Source organism: Mchenga conophoros, linkage group LG9 (assembly GCF_057382185.1).
Source record: "Mchenga conophoros isolate Kocher_MC1m ecotype Shallow Benthic linkage group LG9, M_conophoros_male_GT1.1, whole genome shotgun sequence".
NCBI classification, from domain to species: Eukaryota; Metazoa; Chordata; class Actinopteri; order Cichliformes; family Cichlidae; genus Mchenga; species Mchenga conophoros.
Genome location: NC_140534.1, coordinates 33,926,278 through 33,945,737, shown reverse-complemented (window position 1 = coordinate 33,945,737; position 19,460 = coordinate 33,926,278). Strand labels below are relative to the sequence as shown.

General features: G+C 41.7%; 1 protein-coding gene across 3 annotated transcripts; it reads right to left on the bottom strand.

Annotated features, from left to right (window-relative positions):
• Nucleotides 1-616: 616 nt before the first annotated feature.
• LOC146567744 (uncharacterized) lies at nt 617-18,246 on the bottom strand. Of its 3 annotated transcripts, XM_085287770.1 has the most exons (6): nt 18,162-18,186; nt 16,207-16,312; nt 11,921-12,010; nt 9,995-10,163; nt 8,015-8,695; nt 617-6,579 (listed from the first exon to the last, which is right to left on the bottom strand). In XM_085287770.1, the coding sequence occupies exons 5-6, from the start codon at nt 8,600-8,602 to the stop codon at nt 6,160-6,162; spliced, it is 1,008 nt and encodes a 335-aa protein (XP_085143896.1). In that variant the 5' UTR covers nt 8,603-8,695; nt 9,995-10,163; nt 11,921-12,010; nt 16,207-16,312; nt 18,162-18,186; the 3' UTR covers nt 617-6,159. The 3 variants fall into 3 exon arrangements, with proteins under 3 accessions (XP_085143896.1, XP_085143895.1, XP_085143894.1); XM_085287769.1 differs by lacking the exon at nt 9,995-10,163; XM_085287768.1 differs by lacking the exons at nt 9,995-10,163; nt 11,921-12,010 and having other exon boundaries at nt 18,162-18,246.
• Nucleotides 18,247-19,460: the final 1,214 nt, after the last annotated feature.

Sequence of the window (19,460 nt, the reverse complement as noted above, 5' to 3'; positions counted from 1 at the left end):
CTTGGGTGTTTTTTGCACGCAGAAGAGCATAGCAACAGGATCTAATTCAAACTTGATTTTCTACCTGGGATGTACGCTTTGTAGTCCATCTTCAGAACTTTGTAGTTTTCACACAGCAGCTTAACATTATTAATCGGTCTGACTCTCTGAGCACTGACTTTTCATTTCCTAACTCCTGTGTTATTGCAGGGTTTACCTTACAATATAAAGCGCCACTTTGACATCTTTGCTTCTTCCCAGGTGATTAACTGCGATTTTCTACCATGAACCACGTGGGTCTCTGCTCCCTGATCTGTTTCCTGTGTTTGGAAAGAGTTGCAGCTTCATCGCGGAGTTTCTCTCGGTTTGTGGGCTCATCTAAAGGTAAGCACCGAGCTAACTTTACTGTGAGTTCAGTTCATGTTGAGTTTAGCTCCTGAATGAGGTCTTCTGCTGCTCTCCTCGGTGTCTGTTCACAGTTTATTGTGAACACGTTGAGAGAAGAGTGAGAGAGTGTTTGGAGAAAAACACCAACTAACCATTAGCTCAGCATGCTGGGAGAAGTTGGAGCAGAAAAGTCTTTATCAGGGTTACAATAAGCTTCCAGCTGCTGTGGATGAACAAATGAATCTATAAATGTTTTGTAATGTGAGTTTATTGTATCCTTGAATCAACAATACAGTCAGTTTGAGATGCTGTTTACAGGCATGTGGGTTTCACGTGAGGAGAACAAAGGCAAACTTTATATAACACCGCTCCACATCTGTCTCTGCTTAAACAGCTGCAGCCAGTTTCCTTCATCATATTGAGCAGCCAGACAACACGAAAATATACTCCTAATGAGCACTCTGGTTGTTCATGTGAAAAGCCGATTCTGAATTCACAGTTGTGATCAGAAGTTCACATCCACTCATCATGAGCACGAGTTTCATGGTAGTTTTGGGCTCTGACTTCTTTAACTGTTCTTTTTGTAGAATGGACTGTACAGCAGATATCTTTAATGAACAAACAAGAATCCATGTATTTTGTATTTCCTCTAGTTGACACAGATTCAAAAGTATGCGTATGGCCTCAGATATACACATATATCTAGTATTTGATTTAATGTCTGTTAGCAAGTTGCACTTCGACCAGATGTTTTTGGTAGCCATCACTAACTCTTGGCTGGATATTTGACTACTGTGGGAAATTTCCTGGTGACACGTTTTCAACAATTACATTATAAAATGAAGTAGGATCTCTTCCTCTCTTTTTATAGTCTGGTAACCATTCCTCTGATCACATGTCTGAGTCAAGTCAACAGTCCTCACCTGTTTGTGCAAAAGAAGAGTGAGATGCCTCACCTTTCTTTGAGCGTGCTCAGTGGTTGACTTTATTAAGCACCGATAATCAAACGGCAGATATTGCTGAGTGGGATGGGAAAGTTTGGCTATGTTGTACACCCTTGTGGTCATTTAAAACATTAACACAGACATTCTTTGTTTTTTTGAATGAAAATTCATCTTTTTAATGCTTATTTATTTATTTGTCAAATTTAATGTCAGAGCTTCTAATAAGCTGCAAGAATGCTGTGTGAGTGGAGAACAGCCAGGTGTCCCCGTCTGATAAACCTCCATCAGTGCCACTGAAAGCAGTCACTTTGACTGTAAACATGTTTCCATTTCTCACTTCACTCTTTTGGCATTTAAGTTTTTTATTGATTTTGCAACATATACTTAAACCTGTATAAGAGGGGGAAAACCCCCCCAAAAAACAGAAAAAAACACCCACAAGAAAACTGCTGTTGTACACCTCTGCCCTTACAAGTCTAAAAGAAAGAAAAGAGTAACTAACAATGGGTTCCAAGAGAAGAAACACAGAAATGGGCAAATAAAATTGACCGTTAGGTAACATTTGGACCGGTGGTCACAGTTAATAGTCCTTCAAATTACAATAATACGGTCAAAATCCTGTTTGCTTCAAATAGCTCCAAAAGTAGTCCCAATGTTCATCTTTGACTTCTGTGTCATTTTTAAGTTTATTCAGCATGGACTCATAGGAAGCAGTCTCAGTTCAGGACATACTGCAGTCTTCCAGTGCCTAAGGATAATCCTCGATGCAGTTACCAGTCCAACCATAACAACCGTAAAAATATTATTGAGAGTTCTTGGAATATGAGAACGGTCTCCTAACAAGCACAATTCAGGAGTCAAGGGCACTTCTGATCCTGAACAACCTTCTAAGAGTGTGATGACTTCCTTCCAAAAAGGAGCTATAAAGGAACATTCCCAAAAACAATGTAGGAAAGTCCCCGCCTCAATTGTACATTTCCAACAGAGATAGTCAGGCATAAGCTTCATACGATGTAATCTTGTTGGAGTATGATAATATCTATGCAGAATTTAATAATGTATGCATTTGCTCGTCGCCTCCTTAACATAAAGCCTATTTCCCGCCAAAATGCCCATCCATTTTTCGTTTGGAATTGGTGCATTTAAATCTTTCTGCCACAAAGTTTTAATGTTCGAACATTCCCCACTTCTATTATCGTTTACCAGCCTATAAAAACACATTGCTGTGTGGTGCTCCTGAGGCATATTTATAAAATTTAGAACAAGATTTTCATGTCCCCTTCTGAACTTCGATGTCACACAATGTCTAATTTGCAAATATCTCCAGAAATTTTCCTTCCCTTCCAATTTGTATGTTTGAACAAGGTCTCTATAGGACATAAATTTTCCATCTTTAGATAAGTCGCTAATAACAATTATGCCATGAGACTGCCACAATTTCCAAAACACGTTTTTTTCCTATATGAATAGCTGGATTGTTCTAAAGAGATGAGTAAAACTGCACATGAGGTGATATTTTAAGAATTCTATGTATATTGAGCCAAACCTGGCTAGAATGAAACAAAATTGGGTTCAGTGAAGTGCAGCTTTGAGACAACATACCTTTTGGATCAAAAGGAGTATAAATCTCAGACTCTATACTTAGCCATTCCTGTCCAGCTTGATTTATTCCCCAGTAAATAACCAATTTTGCCATCTCGAATGAGACTGAATATAATCTTGGATCGGGTAAACTTAAACCACCCTTCTCCCTTCTCTCATATAATTTAAGCATATAATTTACTTAGCTTGATTCTTGCCCTTTTCCCATCCCACAGACACTGCTTAATTAAGTTCAATTCAATTCAATTTTATTTATATAGCGCCAAATCACAACAAAAGCCGCCTCAAGGTGCTTTATATTGTACAGTAGATCGCACAATAATAGATACAGAGAAAACCCAACAATCATATGACCCCCTATGAGCAAGCACTTTGGCGACAGTGGGAAGGAAAAACTCCCTTTTAACAGGAAGAAACCTCCGGCAGAACCAGGCTCAGGGAGGGGCGGCCATCTGCTGCAACCGGTTGGGGTGAGAGAAGGAAGACAGGATAAAGACATGCTGTGGAAGAGAGACAGAGATTAATAACAGATATGATTCAATGCAGAGAGGTCTGTTAATACATAGTGAGTGAGAAAGGTGACTGGAAAGGAAAAACTCAATGCATCATGGGTAGGGATGGGTACCGGTGTCCGGTGCCATGATGGCACCGGTTCTGACATAAACGGTAGTAACCAGACCGAAAAGCAGTGCACATTTCGGTGCTTTTTTTTTCCTGAGCTGTGATACACTTTAGATTCTAGCCAATCATTTTACGTTTCCGAGGATTGTAGGCGGGGCCAGGTACGTACGTTCTTTTATGCAGAGCTACAGATTAAAAATGTCCAAGGCGAAGCGGTCAAAAGTCTGGCTGTACTTCATAGCAAAATATGCAAACTCAGCAGCAACAAGTGCTTTAAGCTGATACTGTGATACTGTCAAAGGAGGTAACACCTCGAATCCGATGAAACACCTGGCGACGCATAGCGTTTTTTTTAAAAGCCCAGAAATGCGCCGTATTTGATAGCTTGCTGCGAGACCTCATACCGAGCACATATACTGCGGGTGGGTTGCCTGTTATGCAACATCCCCCAAAAACACGAAGAGGAGAGTCCTGGCCCCTAGCCCTGCCAGTGTAGCAGAAATGATGACGGATGATGGTGGCAGCAGCCGTTCTTCTCTGCGTGAGTAGCTAATTTACGTTGAGTAGGCTAACCACGTTATTACATTAATGCATGTAAGGTGAACTAGCAAACATCATCATAGCTACATGCGGCTGTCTTCTTGTTTGATGGCAGATACTCCCTTCACCCTGGCTAAAAAGGCTAAAATGACCAAAGAAAAAGTGGAAAACAGTTAAACATGAGAGGTTTTTGGACAAAGTTTGTGTTTTTTCCGTTGTTTAAGCACTGCTTCCAGCCAAGAGTGATACCATATATGCCCCATAGCTGCAGAAAAGGCTAACATTGTTATATTTTTACAAAAAAACAGCTGAACATGAGAGGTTTTTGGACCAATTTTGTGTTCTCCATTCTTTAAGCACCGGTTTGAGCACCGGCACCGTTTCAAAAGTACCGATTTGGCACCGGTATCGGATAAAACCTAAACGATACCCATCCCTAATCATGGGAATCCCCGGCAGCCTACGTCTATTGCAGCATAACTAAGGGAGGATTCAGGGTCACCTGGTCCAGCCCTAACTATATGCTTTAGCAAAAAGGAAAGTTTGAAGCCTAATCTTGAAAGTAGAGATAGTGTCTGTCTCCTGAATCCAAACTGGAAGCTGGTTCCACAGAAGAGGGGCCTGAAAACTGAAGGCTCTGCCTCCCATTCTACTTTTAAATACTCTAGGAACAACAAGTAGGCCTGCAGAGCGAGAGCGAAGTGCTCTAATAGGGTGATATGGTACTACAAGGTCATTAAGATAAGATGGGGCCTGATTATTTAAGACCTTGTATGTGAGGAGCAGGATTTTGAATTCTGGATTTAACAGGAAGCCAATGAAGGGAAGCCAATACAGAAGAACCTTCAAAGACACAAATACAGAAGAAATCTGCTCTCTTTCTAGTCCCTGTCAGGACTCTTGCTGCAGCATTTTGGATTAGCTGAAGGCTTTTCAGGGAGTTTTTTGGACATCCTGATAATAATGAATTACAGTCGTCCAGCCTGGAAGTAATAAATGCATGAACTAGTTTTTCAGCGTCACTCTGAGACAGGATATTTCTAACTTTAGAGATATTGCACAAATGGAAGAACGCAGTCTTACATATTTGTTTAATATGTGCGTTGAAGGACATGTCTTGGTCAAAAATGACTCCAAGGTTCCTCACAGCGTTACTGGAGGCCAAGGTAATGCCATCCAGAGTAAGAATCTGGTTAGATACCATATTTCTAAGCTTTTCAGGGCCGAGTACAATAACCTCAGTTTGATCTGAATTAGGAAGCAGAAAGTTAGCGGCCATCCAGGTCTTTATGTCTTTAGGACATTCCTGCAGTTTAACTAATTGGTGTGTGTTATCTGGCTTCATGGACAGATAGAGCTGGGTGTCATCTGCATAGCAGTGTAAATGTATGCTATGTACCTGTAATACCTACAGCATGTTCTAATCGCTCTAATAGGATATTATGGTCGACAGTATCGAACGCTGCACTGAGGTCTAGCAGGACAAGCACAGAGATGAGTCCACTGTCAGAGGCCATAAGAAGATCATTTGTAACCTTCACTAAAGCTGTTTCTGTGCTGTGATGAGCTCTGAAACCTGACTGAAACTCTTCAAATAAGCCTCTGCAGATGATCTGTTAGCTGTTTGACAACTACTCTTTCAAGGATTTTTGATATGAAAGGAAGGTTGGAGATTGGCCTATAATTAGCTAAGAGTGCTAAATACACTAAAATACAGGAAGCTCTCCTTATTCAAAGTTTATGTTTAAGGCCAAAGTTGTGGTCCCCAAGTCAAACTGGAACCAGCTAACCACTCCAGCTATGATGCAAATAAATGCCAGTTCACCAGTCAGCTGCTACAGACTGAACAACTGTCATAACAATTTGCATATTAATGATCATGAAACTGTTTCCACAGCTTACTGTCAGGTCCTGGTGCCAATTAGAGTCATTACACAACTGCCTTTTTAAGGCTTGGGAAACCTGCAGCCATCCTAGACTGAAGAGGACATGATGGATGAGTGATAAAACGTGCCTCCTACTGAAAACGCTGCGTCTAGATGAACAGAATCAACTTTTTGGTGCAACAGTTTATTTCCAGAGTGGACTACAAACTGGGATTCCTGCTGCAGTTCTTGTTGGCGTGCGTACGTTCATGACGGTTACGTTTATCTGACCGGGAAAACCTTTTGTTACAGTGTCGGCACTTGTATGGTTTCTCTCCTGTGTGGACACGTTTATGCACTTTAAGCTGATCTGCAGTGGTGAAGGATGACCCACACTGGTCACAGAGGTGCTCTTTAACCCCACTGTGGATGAGTTCATGACGTTTTAGTTTATCTGGTGTGGGGAAGCCTTTCCCGCATTCTTCGCAATAATGCAATTTGTGTCCAGTATGTCGCCGATGGTGCATCATTAGGTTTGTTTGCCAGTTGAAAGTTTTTCCACACAGGTCACAACGAAACGGTTTCCCACCACCACAGTGATGACAGGGTTGAGAACTGGATCCATCTGTGCTGCTCTGCTTCTAAACAAAGACACAAAGACAGCGTAAGTCAGGGAATTCCTTCAACATTTTAATCCTGAACCAGGCTTGAAATAAAGAGCATCTCTGCCAACATCAAATTACATTTTATTATATCTGAAAAAAGTTAACCCATCAAAGTACCAGATACCTTTTATACCTTTACTTTAAAAAAAATGAAGTCATGCAAAACTGTACCCTCAAACAATCCCTGAAAGTGCATGGGGTGAGTCTATTTTTTTTTATTTAATCCCTTTTTTAAGTTTTAATAATAGAAGATAATCACATGAAACCAAATCTGTTTTAATCCCACATGCGGTTTCTCAGCACGTTGCACAGTCTGACCTTACTGGCAACAGTTCTTTCTCTAAAATCAGAACACACACCTGAATGCTTCAGATCAGCAAACTGTGAAACTCTGCTTTTATAGAGGTCCTCATCAGGAGTTAAAATATGTTCAGTTAATTAAATATGATTGGTAGTTGAATGCAAAACACTATCATTTGACTTCAGTTTTTATGAGCTGTTTACTGTTTTTTAGATGATGTCACACAGACAGCCAAGACATCACATGATCTGTGTGCATGGTTCTGATGTGAAACTGCATTTGTGCTACTTCACTGAGTGGCGTAAGAATAACCTGGATGAGTTTTTAAAAGACAGTGGGTCCTTTAAAAAAAATGGCAGATAATTTCAAAGGTAACATTTACAGTAACCAAAGAAAAATTATTTTGTGGGGTCATTTTACTGTGACATGGAGAACAATGTAAGAAAGAGGACATGAGAGGAAGAAGAGATTATTTTCTAAGATAAACACAGCTCAAATATAAAACACAGAGATATGCTGTGATGTTGTTGGTATGTTTCACAGATACAACTAAATAAATAATAATAAAGACTTGTTTAAGGCTGGTAGTAACAAAATGTATGAAGACAGAATGTAAATGTGGTTCTTTGCCAAGACGCCTGTTATGTCTAGACAACACTGGTGAGTTAGGTGCCTTTCTGATGATTCAGTAATCTGGAGGTCAGTGTAATGTAGCTTAAATAGTAATAATAAAATGATAATGATGATAATAATAAAATAAATCCAGTAAAAATGGTCAGGGTACAGTGACCAGACTGAAACAGAGTGTAAAAGCAGCCAGTGTCCAAAGGAAAACTACAGACCTTCGGAAAGCTGGCGAGCTATTGCTCGAGACAAAAAAAACCCCAAAACAAAACAACCTACAAGAAAGTTTTCTTTGAAGCAAACTATAAAGAAATTAAGGGGAGACATGAGACTTCTGCAGTGTAGTATAAACTTTGGCATTACAAAAGTATAACAAACTCAAGTTAAAAGTCATAACTGAAATTGAACTAATTGCTCACATGCACTTTCATGAGGAGTGTTGATCCAAAAAGGCTAAAATTACAAGAAAAACATTATAATACATACCTCACAGTAACTGCACTTGTAGAGTTTCTGTCTGGTGTGAATCTGTTGGTGGACTTTTACAGAACTCTGTGCTTTAAAAGTCTTTTCGCACAGGTCACATTTATAAGGTCTCTCCTCGGTGTGGGTAAACCTGTGGATTTGTAATTGTTTGTATCTTACAAACAGTTTGCCGCACTGTTCACAGCAATAAACATCCTGTCCGGTGTGAATACGCTGGTGTTTATTTCGATTTTCTATGTGGCTGAAAGTTTTTTCACAGATGTCACAGCTGTAAGCCTTAATACCAGAGTGGGAAACCTGATGTTTCCTTAAGCTACTACTTTGAGTAAAAGCTCTGCTACACTGATCACAGCTGTAAGGTTTAACTCCTCTGTGGATGAGCTTATGCCTTACCAAGCCTTCTTTCCTGGTGAAACCCTTTCCACATTCATCACAGCTGTACGCTTTAACTCCACTGTGAATGACCTGGTGTGCTTTTAAGTTTCCAGGCTGGGTAAAAGAATTCCCACACAAGTCACATCTGAACGGTCTCTCTCCCGTGTGGATGACTTCATGTCTTTCTAGAAAATACTTCCGAGTAAAAGTCATCCCACACTCATCACAGCTGTATGTTTTCTCTCCCTTTCTTCTGTGAGGTGTGTTGGTCTCCTGAGATCGCTGACTTCTCGCTCCATGTTGGTCCTGCAGTGACAGAGATACAAACATTGAGTGAAATCCAGTCAAACATAAACTTTAAACTTCGTCCATTAATACTAGTTTTAAACATGAGATTGGAGCATGGCAGTCACCAAACACCTTGTAGGATGCATTTTTAAAATAACCCATATTTTAATAGTTTACATTTATTTAATGTTTATTGTCTGTGAAGGTTCTCAGTCATCCAGGTCATCCTAGTCTAAGGAGCTTGGAAGGAAAACGTCTGGACTTCTTTAGTTTGCCTGAAGATGTTTCACCGGTCATCAGAGAAGCTTCTTCAGTTCTAGGGTCAACTGGTGGAGAGTCTCAGATTTAAACCCAGTGGGAGTATCCCCCTAAAGAGGGACAAAAGGACCCCCTGATGATCCTCCACCTAATCACATGAGCCAAGATGTGAAAACGGGTGTGGGTCACAATCAGCCAGGGTTTCGAGTGAGCTCATTGTGACTCCTAGCCCCACCCTGTCATGTGATTTCCTGACACCCTAAACCAGTTCTTTGCCCACTTTGACCAACAGAACAGGGACACCATCACCCTTCCTGCTGTTTCAGAGAGGGACGACACCCCTATCCAGCTGGAGCAGCATCAGGTCAGAGCCACACTGCACAGAGTCAACGCAAGGAAAGCAGATGGTCCAGACCGTGTAGCAGGTAGAGTGCTTAAAGCATGTGCAGACCAACAAGCAGAGGTTTTCACCACCATCTTCCACCTCTCACTGCTACAGTCTGTAATACCACCCTGCTTTAAGTCAGCCACCATCTCTTCCAGTGGACGAGACCAAGACCAAGGAGATGGAAATCGACTTCAGATGAAGAAAGCGAGCTGAGCACTCTACCCTCTACATCAGGGGTGACGAACTCCAGGCCTCGAGGGCCGGTGTCCTGCAGGTTTTAGATCTTGCCCTGGGTCAACACACCTGAATCAAATGATTAGTTAATTACCAGGCTTCTGTAGAACTGCAAGACATGTTGGGAGGTAATTTAGCCATTTAAAATCAGCTGTGTTGAATCAAGGACACATGTAAAATCTGCAGGACACCGGCCCTCGAGGCCTGGAGTTCAACACCTGTGCTCTACATTGATGGAGAGGAGGTAGAAAGGTTAGAAAGCTTTAAGTTTCTTAGAGTTCACATCTTAACATACGTTACCTGGTCCACAAACATTTCCCACCAGGTACAAAGCACAGCAAATGCTGTACTTCCTCAGTAAGCTGTGTCAAGCCCAAATACCCGAAATACTGCTAAGTAAGTTCTACCGCTGCACCATCGAGAGCCTTCTGACTTACTGCTGTAAACTCTGGTCCAGCTGCTGTACTATGGAGGACAAGGGGAACTTGCAGCAGGTGGTGTGGGCGGCAGAGCGGGCAGTTGGCATTTCATTAACTCCCCTCAGAGACATTTATACAGGCAGACTTCAGCAGAAAGGCAGAATCATCATCATGGACCCCTCATACCCTGGACATAGAGCAGGGTGATGTGACCAAAAATATTTATCATGATATACATTTGAAAATGAGCGATTATGATATAATTGACAATATAATTGACACTAGACAAAATACTTTACAACTATACAACATTATTAGTGTGAAATAAAACCCATCAATGTATTTTCACTCAAACAAGCAGCTGTTTTTTATGTGAATTAAAGTTATATAAAAATTTTTGAACAGCCGGTTCCGCTCTCTTAATTCTCTGATAAGTCAGGGCCAAGCCAGCTCCGATCAGCAAGAACCCTGTTATCATGGTTCTGAATCTTCAGCATCCTCGATCGACAGTCCCGCCAGGCACACGATCCTCCATGTCTGCCACCCGTCCATCGTGTATCCGGCAGGGAAAGTCCCTCCAGGACACTCGGGCTCTCCCGAGCCCAGACTTCTCATTGAGAAAAGGGTGTCAATAGCATTCAGAGATTGATCAAATCCATAATTCTCTTTTAGGTTTTAGAAACAGACTGTGAGTGTTCCAGGGAAAATAATACAAAAAACATGAGACTACACAAGGACATAAGAGCTAAGCAGGGAAGATAAGGGAGAGGAGAGGAGAGGAGAGGAGAAAAAGTGCATCCGCCTCCTCCGAGAGTCAAAGACTCAGTCTTTATGGTGTCATCCACATATCTGAACCAATGGCTTGGTGGTGTTCCAGGGTAGGATAGCAAAGCCCTCTTTTCCACTTCTTCCATGTACAAATTGGCCACAATGGGTGAAACTGGGGAACCCATGGCACACCCATGTTTCTGCCTGTAGAACTGACCCTTGTATGTGAAGTAGGTGGAATGAAGACACAGTTCCAAAAGCAAACACTTGGTCGATGCTGAGAGTGGTCCTGTTGCTGAGGTTGGGGTTATCCTGTAATCTCTTACGGACTACCTCCAACGCTTCCGTGACTGGGATGCAAGTGGGATGCACCTGGGTGAAAATCAAATCTCAGGACGTACTACATTTCACGGATCACATTAACTCGGTGGACCGACACATCAAATTAACTAGGGAGGATATGAAAAGTGGCAGGTTAGCCTTCTTAGACTGTGAGATTTCCATCAGTAATGGGGGACATCTAAAAGCTGACGTGTACCGTAAACCTACACATACGGATCAGTATTTAAGGTTTGACTCTCATCATCCACTGGAGCACAAACTGGGTGTCATCAGGACGCTACAACACAAAGCGAACACCATCCCCACAGACACAGCAGCCAGGGAGGCAGAAGAACGGCACATCAAGAAGGCCTTGAGTAAATGTGGTTATCCCAGCTGGACTTTTGTCAAAGCAGGAAAGGCACCTAAAGAAAGCTCCAGCTGATCCAGGAGAGAAGGACAACCGCTGCCTAAGCGAAAACCTGTAGTGATCCCATATGTGTCAGGAGTATTGGAGCAGTTGAGACACAATTTTTCTAAACATCAGGTCTCTGTGGCTTTTAAACCCCAAAACGCTGCGCCAAAAACTGGTCCACCCCAAGGATCGGGTCCCCCGACACAAACAGAGTAACATAGTGTATGCCAAAGGCGTAGATTTGGCATGGACAGAAGGGACACGTCCCCACCAATATCCAGCGATTATTGACTTGTACCCACCAATAATTTGATCTCTTCCAGAAAAGAAAAAGAAAACCGATAGAAAAAACCCCCAAAAAAAAAAAAAACAATCTGTCAACGTCTTCTTCACCCAGCGGTGCAGAAAGAGTTAAATTACGTTCTCTACTGGAGTCCTACCTCATGTGACAAATATGGCCAATGTGATTGGCTGTGCCTTTCGGGGAGCTCTGTTTAGTTTTAGCAGCGGTAAGCCTGCGCTGCGAGGACCTGCAAGGAGGAGAGGAGGATGGCAGCAAAAAGGAAGAAGCTGGATATAAGAAAGTATTTTTCAAAGAAACCTGTAAATCACTTAAAGTCAAGTTCACTCATAAAATGTGTCCGTCATAATAACGTTACAGGCTATGCTAGGACATACATGCCAACCCTCCTGATTGTTCTGGGTGAATCCCGAATTTCAGTGCCCCTCCCGAAAATCTCCCGGAGCCAACAAAATTGAAAAACCATATCCCAGATTGCCTCAGCCAGTTTCCAACAATGGCTACTACTACTGCAGCTACTTAGTTTTAATATTACTCTTATTACCCTTTCTGGGTCGCAAAATAAAGTTTTAACATATTTTCAGGCGAGAGTGTAGCTGTGTAAACTTTAAGTATCTGAGTAGGGGAGAACAGCAAACTCCCGGCACATTGTTTTCAAACCCCCGTGGTCTTTCGCTACTCAGGTTAAACATGATATATAAGTCACTTAAATAACTCAAACATGTTATTGTTTGGCATTTTTCAGTGTTTTATTTGTTCGTGAGTAAATCGGTTTGGCTGAGATTAAAATTATTAAATAAATAATAATAAATAAATGTTTATTTATATAGCACCTTTCAAGACAGAATCACAAAGTGCTGCACATAAGATTACAAGTCATAAAAAGATTTAAAAAGAGAAAATAAAACAGGCAAAAAATTAACCAAAAGCAGTTTTAAAAAGGTGAGTTTTGAGTTGTTTTTTAAAAACAGCTACTGAGTCCACAGTTCTTAATGTTTGGGGGAGAGAGTTCCACAGTCTGGGGGCCACAGTGGCACTATCACCCTTAGTCCTCCTCTTAGTATTTTTTAAAGCAAGTAAGCCCTGATCAGATGACCTCAAAGACCTGCTAGGTCTTTTATTAGATTAGATTAGATTAAATAAAGCTTTATTAATCCCTCGGGAGGGTTCCTCCGGGGTTTTCTCACAGCTGAATAAACATCAAATAGAAAACTGATTAAAAAGAAGTGTGAGATGGTCGAAAAAAAACGTCCGGTTATATTTTAGATAGCAAGGAGCAGACAGCTGAGTTTCACTCCACCGAGAAAGCTCGTGACGTAATTCTGAAGGCTAGATCGTCACAGTCGCTCATTTCCGGTCTACCCGGCTTTCAGAGGACCACGAAGGCCGGGTCCTCAGGTGGACGCAACCTCTGAATTTGGACACCCCCGCTGTTTCCGGCCGGACAATAATGACGGTGACATTTAACTTATTTTATTCGATGAATAAACATTGTAAAATTCAAGTTTTTTGTACATATATATATGTATGGTAATTTTAAATGGTTTAAAAGCATGTAGAATAGCATATGTAGGCAAGTATATTTCTCTTTTTTTATCAAGAAGCAAAGACAAAAAGGAAAAAACAAGAAACATGGTAGGGTTGGGAGGTTGAATCATCCGTCCCCACCAATGCTAAAACCAAATCTACACCCTTGGTGTGCGCTGTTAAGTGCCAGGAGGATTGACAGGATTTATACATCAGGGAAACCAAACAACCTCTGGCGAAACGGATGGCACAGCACAGCACAGCACAACACAACACAAAGGGCGATCGTGGCTCAAAGAGTTGGGTGTTCGTCTCGTAACTGGAAGGTTTCCGGTTCAAGCCCCAGCTCAGACAGTCTCAGTCGTTGTGTCCTTGGGCAAGACACTTCACCTACCACCTACTGGTGATGGCCAGAGGGGCCGATGGCGCGATATGAAGAGATGCCAAACTGTGTTTCATTCTTCTGGTAAAAGTGGCAGCTCGGGCTGCCACAAACGATTATTTTGATAGTCGACTAATCAGATCATGCATCCATTGTACATACAACTTATTGCACCAGTAGCATCTGCTCTTATATAACTATCATTAGCTTACAGCTTTAAGTGTTTAAGGTCTGTGCTAACTAAAAATAAAGACAAGATGATAGTTTATTGAATTTTAATGAAATTTACAGATTGTTTCGGTGAAGTTTAATAAACTCCTTGCTATCTAAAATATAACAGGACACTGAAGTAAATTCTCGAGCATCTCACACTTCTGATAATCAGCTGTCTGCTTGAGGTTTATTCAGCCGTGTAAAAACTATACAGTAACCTTTGTTGGCAATAACAGAGGTCAAACGTTTACTATAGGTCTTTACCAGGTTTGCACACACAGTAGCTGGTATTTTGGCCCATTCCTCCATGCAGATCTTCTCGAGAGCAGTGATGTTTTGGGGCTGTCGCCGAGCAACACGGACTTTCAACTCCCGCCACAGATTTTCTATGGGGTTGAGGTCTGGAGACTGGCTAGGCCACTCTCAATCAGTCGTCCTGTCCCCCTGGCAGAAAAACAGCCCCATAGCATGATGTTTCCACCCCCATGCTTCACAGTAGGTATGGTGTTCTTGGGATGCAACTCAGTATTCTTCTTCCTCCAAACACGACGAGTTGAGTTTATACCAAAAAGTTCTACTTTGGTTTCATCTGACCACATGACATTCTCCCAATCCTCTGCTGTATCATCCATGTGCTCTCTGGCAAACTTCAGACGGGCCTGGACATGCACTGGCTTCAGCAGCGGAACACGTCTGGCACTGCGGGATTTGATTCCCTGCCGTTGTAGTGTGTTACTGATGGTGACCTTTGTTACTTTGGTCCCAGCTCTCTGCAGGTCATTCACCAGGTCCCCCCGTGTGGTTCTGGGATCTTTGCTCACCGTTCTCATGATCATTTTGACCCCACGGGATGAGATCTTGCGTGGAGCCCCAGATCGAGGGAGATTATCAGTGGTCTTGTATGTCTTCCATTTTCTGATGATTGCTCCCACAGTTGATTTTTTCACACCAAGCTGCTTGCCTATTGTAGATTCACTCTTCCCAGTCTGGTGCAGGTCTACAATACTTTTCCTGGTGTCCTTCGAAAGCTCTTTGGTCTTGGCCATGGCGGAGTTTGGAGTCTGACTGTTTGAGGCTGTGGACAGGTGTCTTTTATACAGATGATGAGTTCAAACAGGTGCCATTCATACAGGTAACGAGTGGGGGACAGAAAAGCTTCTTACAGAAGACGTTACAGGTCTGTGAGAGCCAGAGATTTTCCTTGTTTGAGGTGACCAAATACTTATTTTCCACCCTGATTTACCAATAAATTCTTTACAAATCCTACCATGTGGATTCATGGATTTCTTTTTCACATTCTGTCTCTCACAGTTGAAGTGTACCTCTGGTGCAAATTACTGACCTCTGTCATCATTTTAAGTGGGGGAACTTGCACAATCGGTGGCTGACTAAATACTTTTTTGCCCCACTGTAACTTTAATCTCAGCCAAACCGATTTACTCAGGAACAAATAAAATACTGAAAAAAGCCAAATAATAATATTTTTAAGTTATCTAAGTGACTTATGTATGTTTAACCTGAGTAGCGAAAGTCTCTGAAAACGTCGGAGCGCTTTTGAAAATATGTGGTGTCTCGATAAACTGAGCAGATATTTGAGGTTTACACAGCTACATTCTCGCCTGAAAACATGTTAAACGTTTATTTTGTGACTCAGAAAGAATAATAAGAGTAATATTAAAACTAACTAGCTGCCGCCATTGTTGGAAACTGAGCTGGGCCGCGCTATGAATTCTGGGACACAGCTTCTTCTTTGGGGTTTAACGGCAGCTGGCATCCTTGTACATGCAGTGCTGCCATCTTCTGTTTCAGTTCATTATTACACTCTTAAATCATGCTACTTATTCCTGCGTCTTTTGTGATCTTACAAAGCTTCAAATGACGCGTCGACTATTAAATCAGTCGTCGACGATTTTGATAGTCGACATAATCGTGACTAGTCGACTAATCGTGGCAGCCCTAATGGCAGCAAAGACTTATCTTATTTTATCTTTAGAACAGAAGATAAGACAGAGAAGAACAAAGACGGCTGTAGAAGAAAGCTGTCCCGTTCGTTGGAAAAATTATTTATTGTACTTAAAAAAATGTGGTTTCGATATGAATTTTGTTTCAGTATGCAGATATGCATATGCAAATGTGATAGTTTCATTTTTTACAATCTTGTCTTCAGTGATTTCTTAGTGTGAATGTAGATTCTGAAGGAGCACAGGACAAAAATAGGCTAAAGCTGCTGCTGACTGCTTTCTTTATTAACCCAGCAGCTGATGAAGTGGACACAGTTACAGTAACTGCAATATTTTCCTCACCATCACTGTTGAGCTCATCATTTCCTCTGTAGTGGCTGAGCTGAATCCAAATGGCTGAAAATGTTCCTCTGCTGCTCCATCAGACTCTTCTCCTCCTGCTGATCAGCTGGGACACAAAACAGATCTTTGTTAGACTCCAATGAAAGCTCAGAGTGTCCCACATGTTCATCAGACAACACAGAGTGGAATTCGTGTGACACCTGAGAGTTGTGATATCAGGTAACTTCAGGAGAAACTTGACAGGTGCCCAGTACTGTGAAATATTTCATTTTTCATCAGACAATTTTGAGTGAATCATGTTCAAGACACCATCACAGACCGATAGACACGTTTTTGAATGAATCAGACACCAAACCAGTCTAAAGCCTTGGACAGGGAGTCCTTTCACAGCCAGCACCAGCATCCAGATTCAAAGCACGCTCAGCTGCAACGATGAGAAACAGGAGCAGAGTAAGAGTGACCTTCATTGAGCTGACGTGACTGAACAGAGCCTCCCTCTCTCAGGCTTACTCCCAGTACGCTCAGCGAGAGAGACATTAAACACAAAGCAGAACCTATAAAGATGTTGGTTTATCATTTATTATTTCACTAATAAATACAATTATCTTTTGTCACAGCGGTTTCCTATCCCAGCTATGATGGGGCGAGAGACGTGGTACACCCTGGACAGCTCCCCAGCCTGTCGCAGGGCTAACACAGAGACAGACAGCCATTTCCACTCACACTGACGCCCTTTTAGCTGTGAACTCCTTTGCAAACATAATTGGACATGCACAATAATGCACAGCTATGATAGAATGATTTGCTAAACCTGCTGTCCATTCTGCTGCCATTATGCATTAAAGAGCAGCTGCATGACATTCATAGGTGATATACGAAATCACCATGAAAATCTTTGGTCGGAAAAACCAGGAGGGGGTGTTAATCAAAGCTCCTGATCAAAAACTGGAATGTGAAGGAAAGTGATCTTTGCAGCTGCTCCATGAAAAGCTGCAGATGTTACTTGAAAACATGCAGATGAACTTTTAATTTAGTCTCTTTTGGCAAAAATGGGATTTCCAGGATTTGCCAAAAACGACTGCAGGAACTTAAACTGTTATAAATCTGTCACCAATATGTCAAACAGACCTGTTGTGACTAAGCCAGACAGAAAATTCCTATTAAAAGAAGAAGCAACCAGTCAGTGTTGTGCATCCTTTATGTATCTGTAAGAAGTCTCGCTGACATGAAAAATCTCGGATAATCTGAAGAGGAGGGCAGCAAAAATACAGCATCACAGCTCTATAAACATGCTTCAATGACCAAAAGGACTGGATTGATTACAATGTAGGTGTAATAACACAGAGCCTTAAAAGCACTTGCAAACCAGGTGATTTCTTTATTTTATATAGAAGCCCTGTTCATTAAAGTCTACTTACAGATAGAAGTAAAGATATTAGACATAAAAACTCACAGAAACACCTGAAAGCATTGTCGCATATGATCAGCGGCTAACAGAGGGAGGATGAGCTGACTTGTAGCAAACACTCGGTCTGTAGAAAGTAGCGGAACAACAGACGAGCCTGCTCTCGTTGGAAGCAGAGGCGGATTCTCTCTCTCTCTGCTGGTATGAGTCAGTGTCTCTTACCCATCAGCCTCAGTGAACGGATCTTCTATGTTAGTCTGTACAACAAACAACAAACGCAACAATGACCGTGTACACGCCCGTGTGTGCCCGCCTGTCACAAACAGCAGCGGTAGCATCAAAGTCAGGCCCAGCCCGTTTGGTGCACCAAACAGCTGCAGCATGCTGAGCTAATGGTTAGTTGGTGTTTTTCTCCAAACACTCTCTCACTCTTCTCTCAACGTGTTCACAATAAACTGTGAACAGACACCGAGGAGAGCAGCAGAAGACCTCATTCAGGAGCTAAACTCAACATGAACTGAACTCACAGCAACGTTAGCTCGGTGCTTACCTTTAGATGAGAGAAACTCGGTTTGTGATCCAGCTGCAGCTCTTCTCCGCCTCTTCCTGTTCCTCTTTACATGCAGTTTACAAACAATGAATAGGTGCATTATCGCCACCAACTGGTGTGGAGAAACTAATGTGATTGAAGTTTGATCTATGTGAGGTTTTTACTCATTTTCAGATTTCTGACCTTTTCTGTTTTAAACTGTTCTCTTTAATCCGGTGCGTCATGTGAGAGTCTCCTCTCTTCCAATTTATCCTGCATTGTTTTGAATCCTGAAAAAAACCTCCCTGCAGGCAGGGATTGCTCAGTAGGTAGAGTGGTGGCCCCACGATCGGATAATCGCGGGTTCAATTCCCCTGAACAGCTACCCTGAGGTACCCCTGAGCAAGGTACCATCCCTACACACTGCCCCCCGGGTGCCCAATGGCTGCCCACTGCTTCACCGAGTGAATGGGTTAAAATGCAGAGAGGGATCAATAAAGTAAACTTTCTTTAAACCATCTTCCCCCCCTCGCTGTTGACCTGTTTAAGCCGTCTCTTCCAGAGTTAATGAGCCAGTATCCAGGAGAACATCATGTTCTATCTCTGTTTAAATGTCTGTTCTGTATTCTGAATGAGATCCCTTCTCCTTACAGACAATAACTATCACTGAGCTTTTTCTCTGCCCTAAGCTACAATAAATGACTCTGATTTCATTGACTCTTTGATGGATTTGTATAAATATGAACATTAGTGCTGATCGATGTCTGCCTGCCCATCTTCTCCACAATCACCTCTACCTAAATATTTAAACATTACATTTAGCACTTGCTTGTTTTAATTTCTTACTTACTGAGTATACGTTCTGTGTATGGCCCATTTTATGCTCTCATTAAACCAGTGATATATATATATATATATATATATATATATATATATATATATATATATATATATACACACACACACACCAGTACCCACCTTATTACCGACATTAAAGTACAGTAGTATAGGCCTATTTAACACCATATACAGTTCAGACAAGACAATTGTATTTCTTATATGAATGTTATTTATTTTAACTGTCATAAACAAGATGTGACAAGTGATCATAATAACAACTGAACTGCAGTAAAACATTCACAGAAGGTGGGACATCCAATGTTTAAGTGATGACGTATGAACCCTGCTTCCAAAACTACTCTGCTTCTGTGGTTTATCATGTTTTAATGCTTTGTATCTTGTTCTATTTAATCTGAACAAGCCCCTAAAACAGTCTGTGATCACCGTCTGCCTCTCTTGTTTTTTATACCGCTAATCATT

What these genes read in the sequence shown, in the direction of transcription:
- LOC146567744 (XM_085287768.1), bottom strand. Translation starts at nt 16,227, where the DNA reads ATGATGAGCTCAACAGTGATG. An exon ending in TGATGAGCTCAACAGTGATG is followed by an intron (nt 8,696 to 16,206) that starts GTGAGGAAAATA and finishes CTGTCACTGCAG; the next exon opens with GACCAACATGGAGCGAGAAG. An exon ending in ACAAGTGCAGTTACTGTGAG is followed by an intron (nt 6,580 to 8,014) that starts GTATGTATTATA and finishes GTCTTTGTTTAG; the next exon opens with AAGCAGAGCAGCACAGATGG.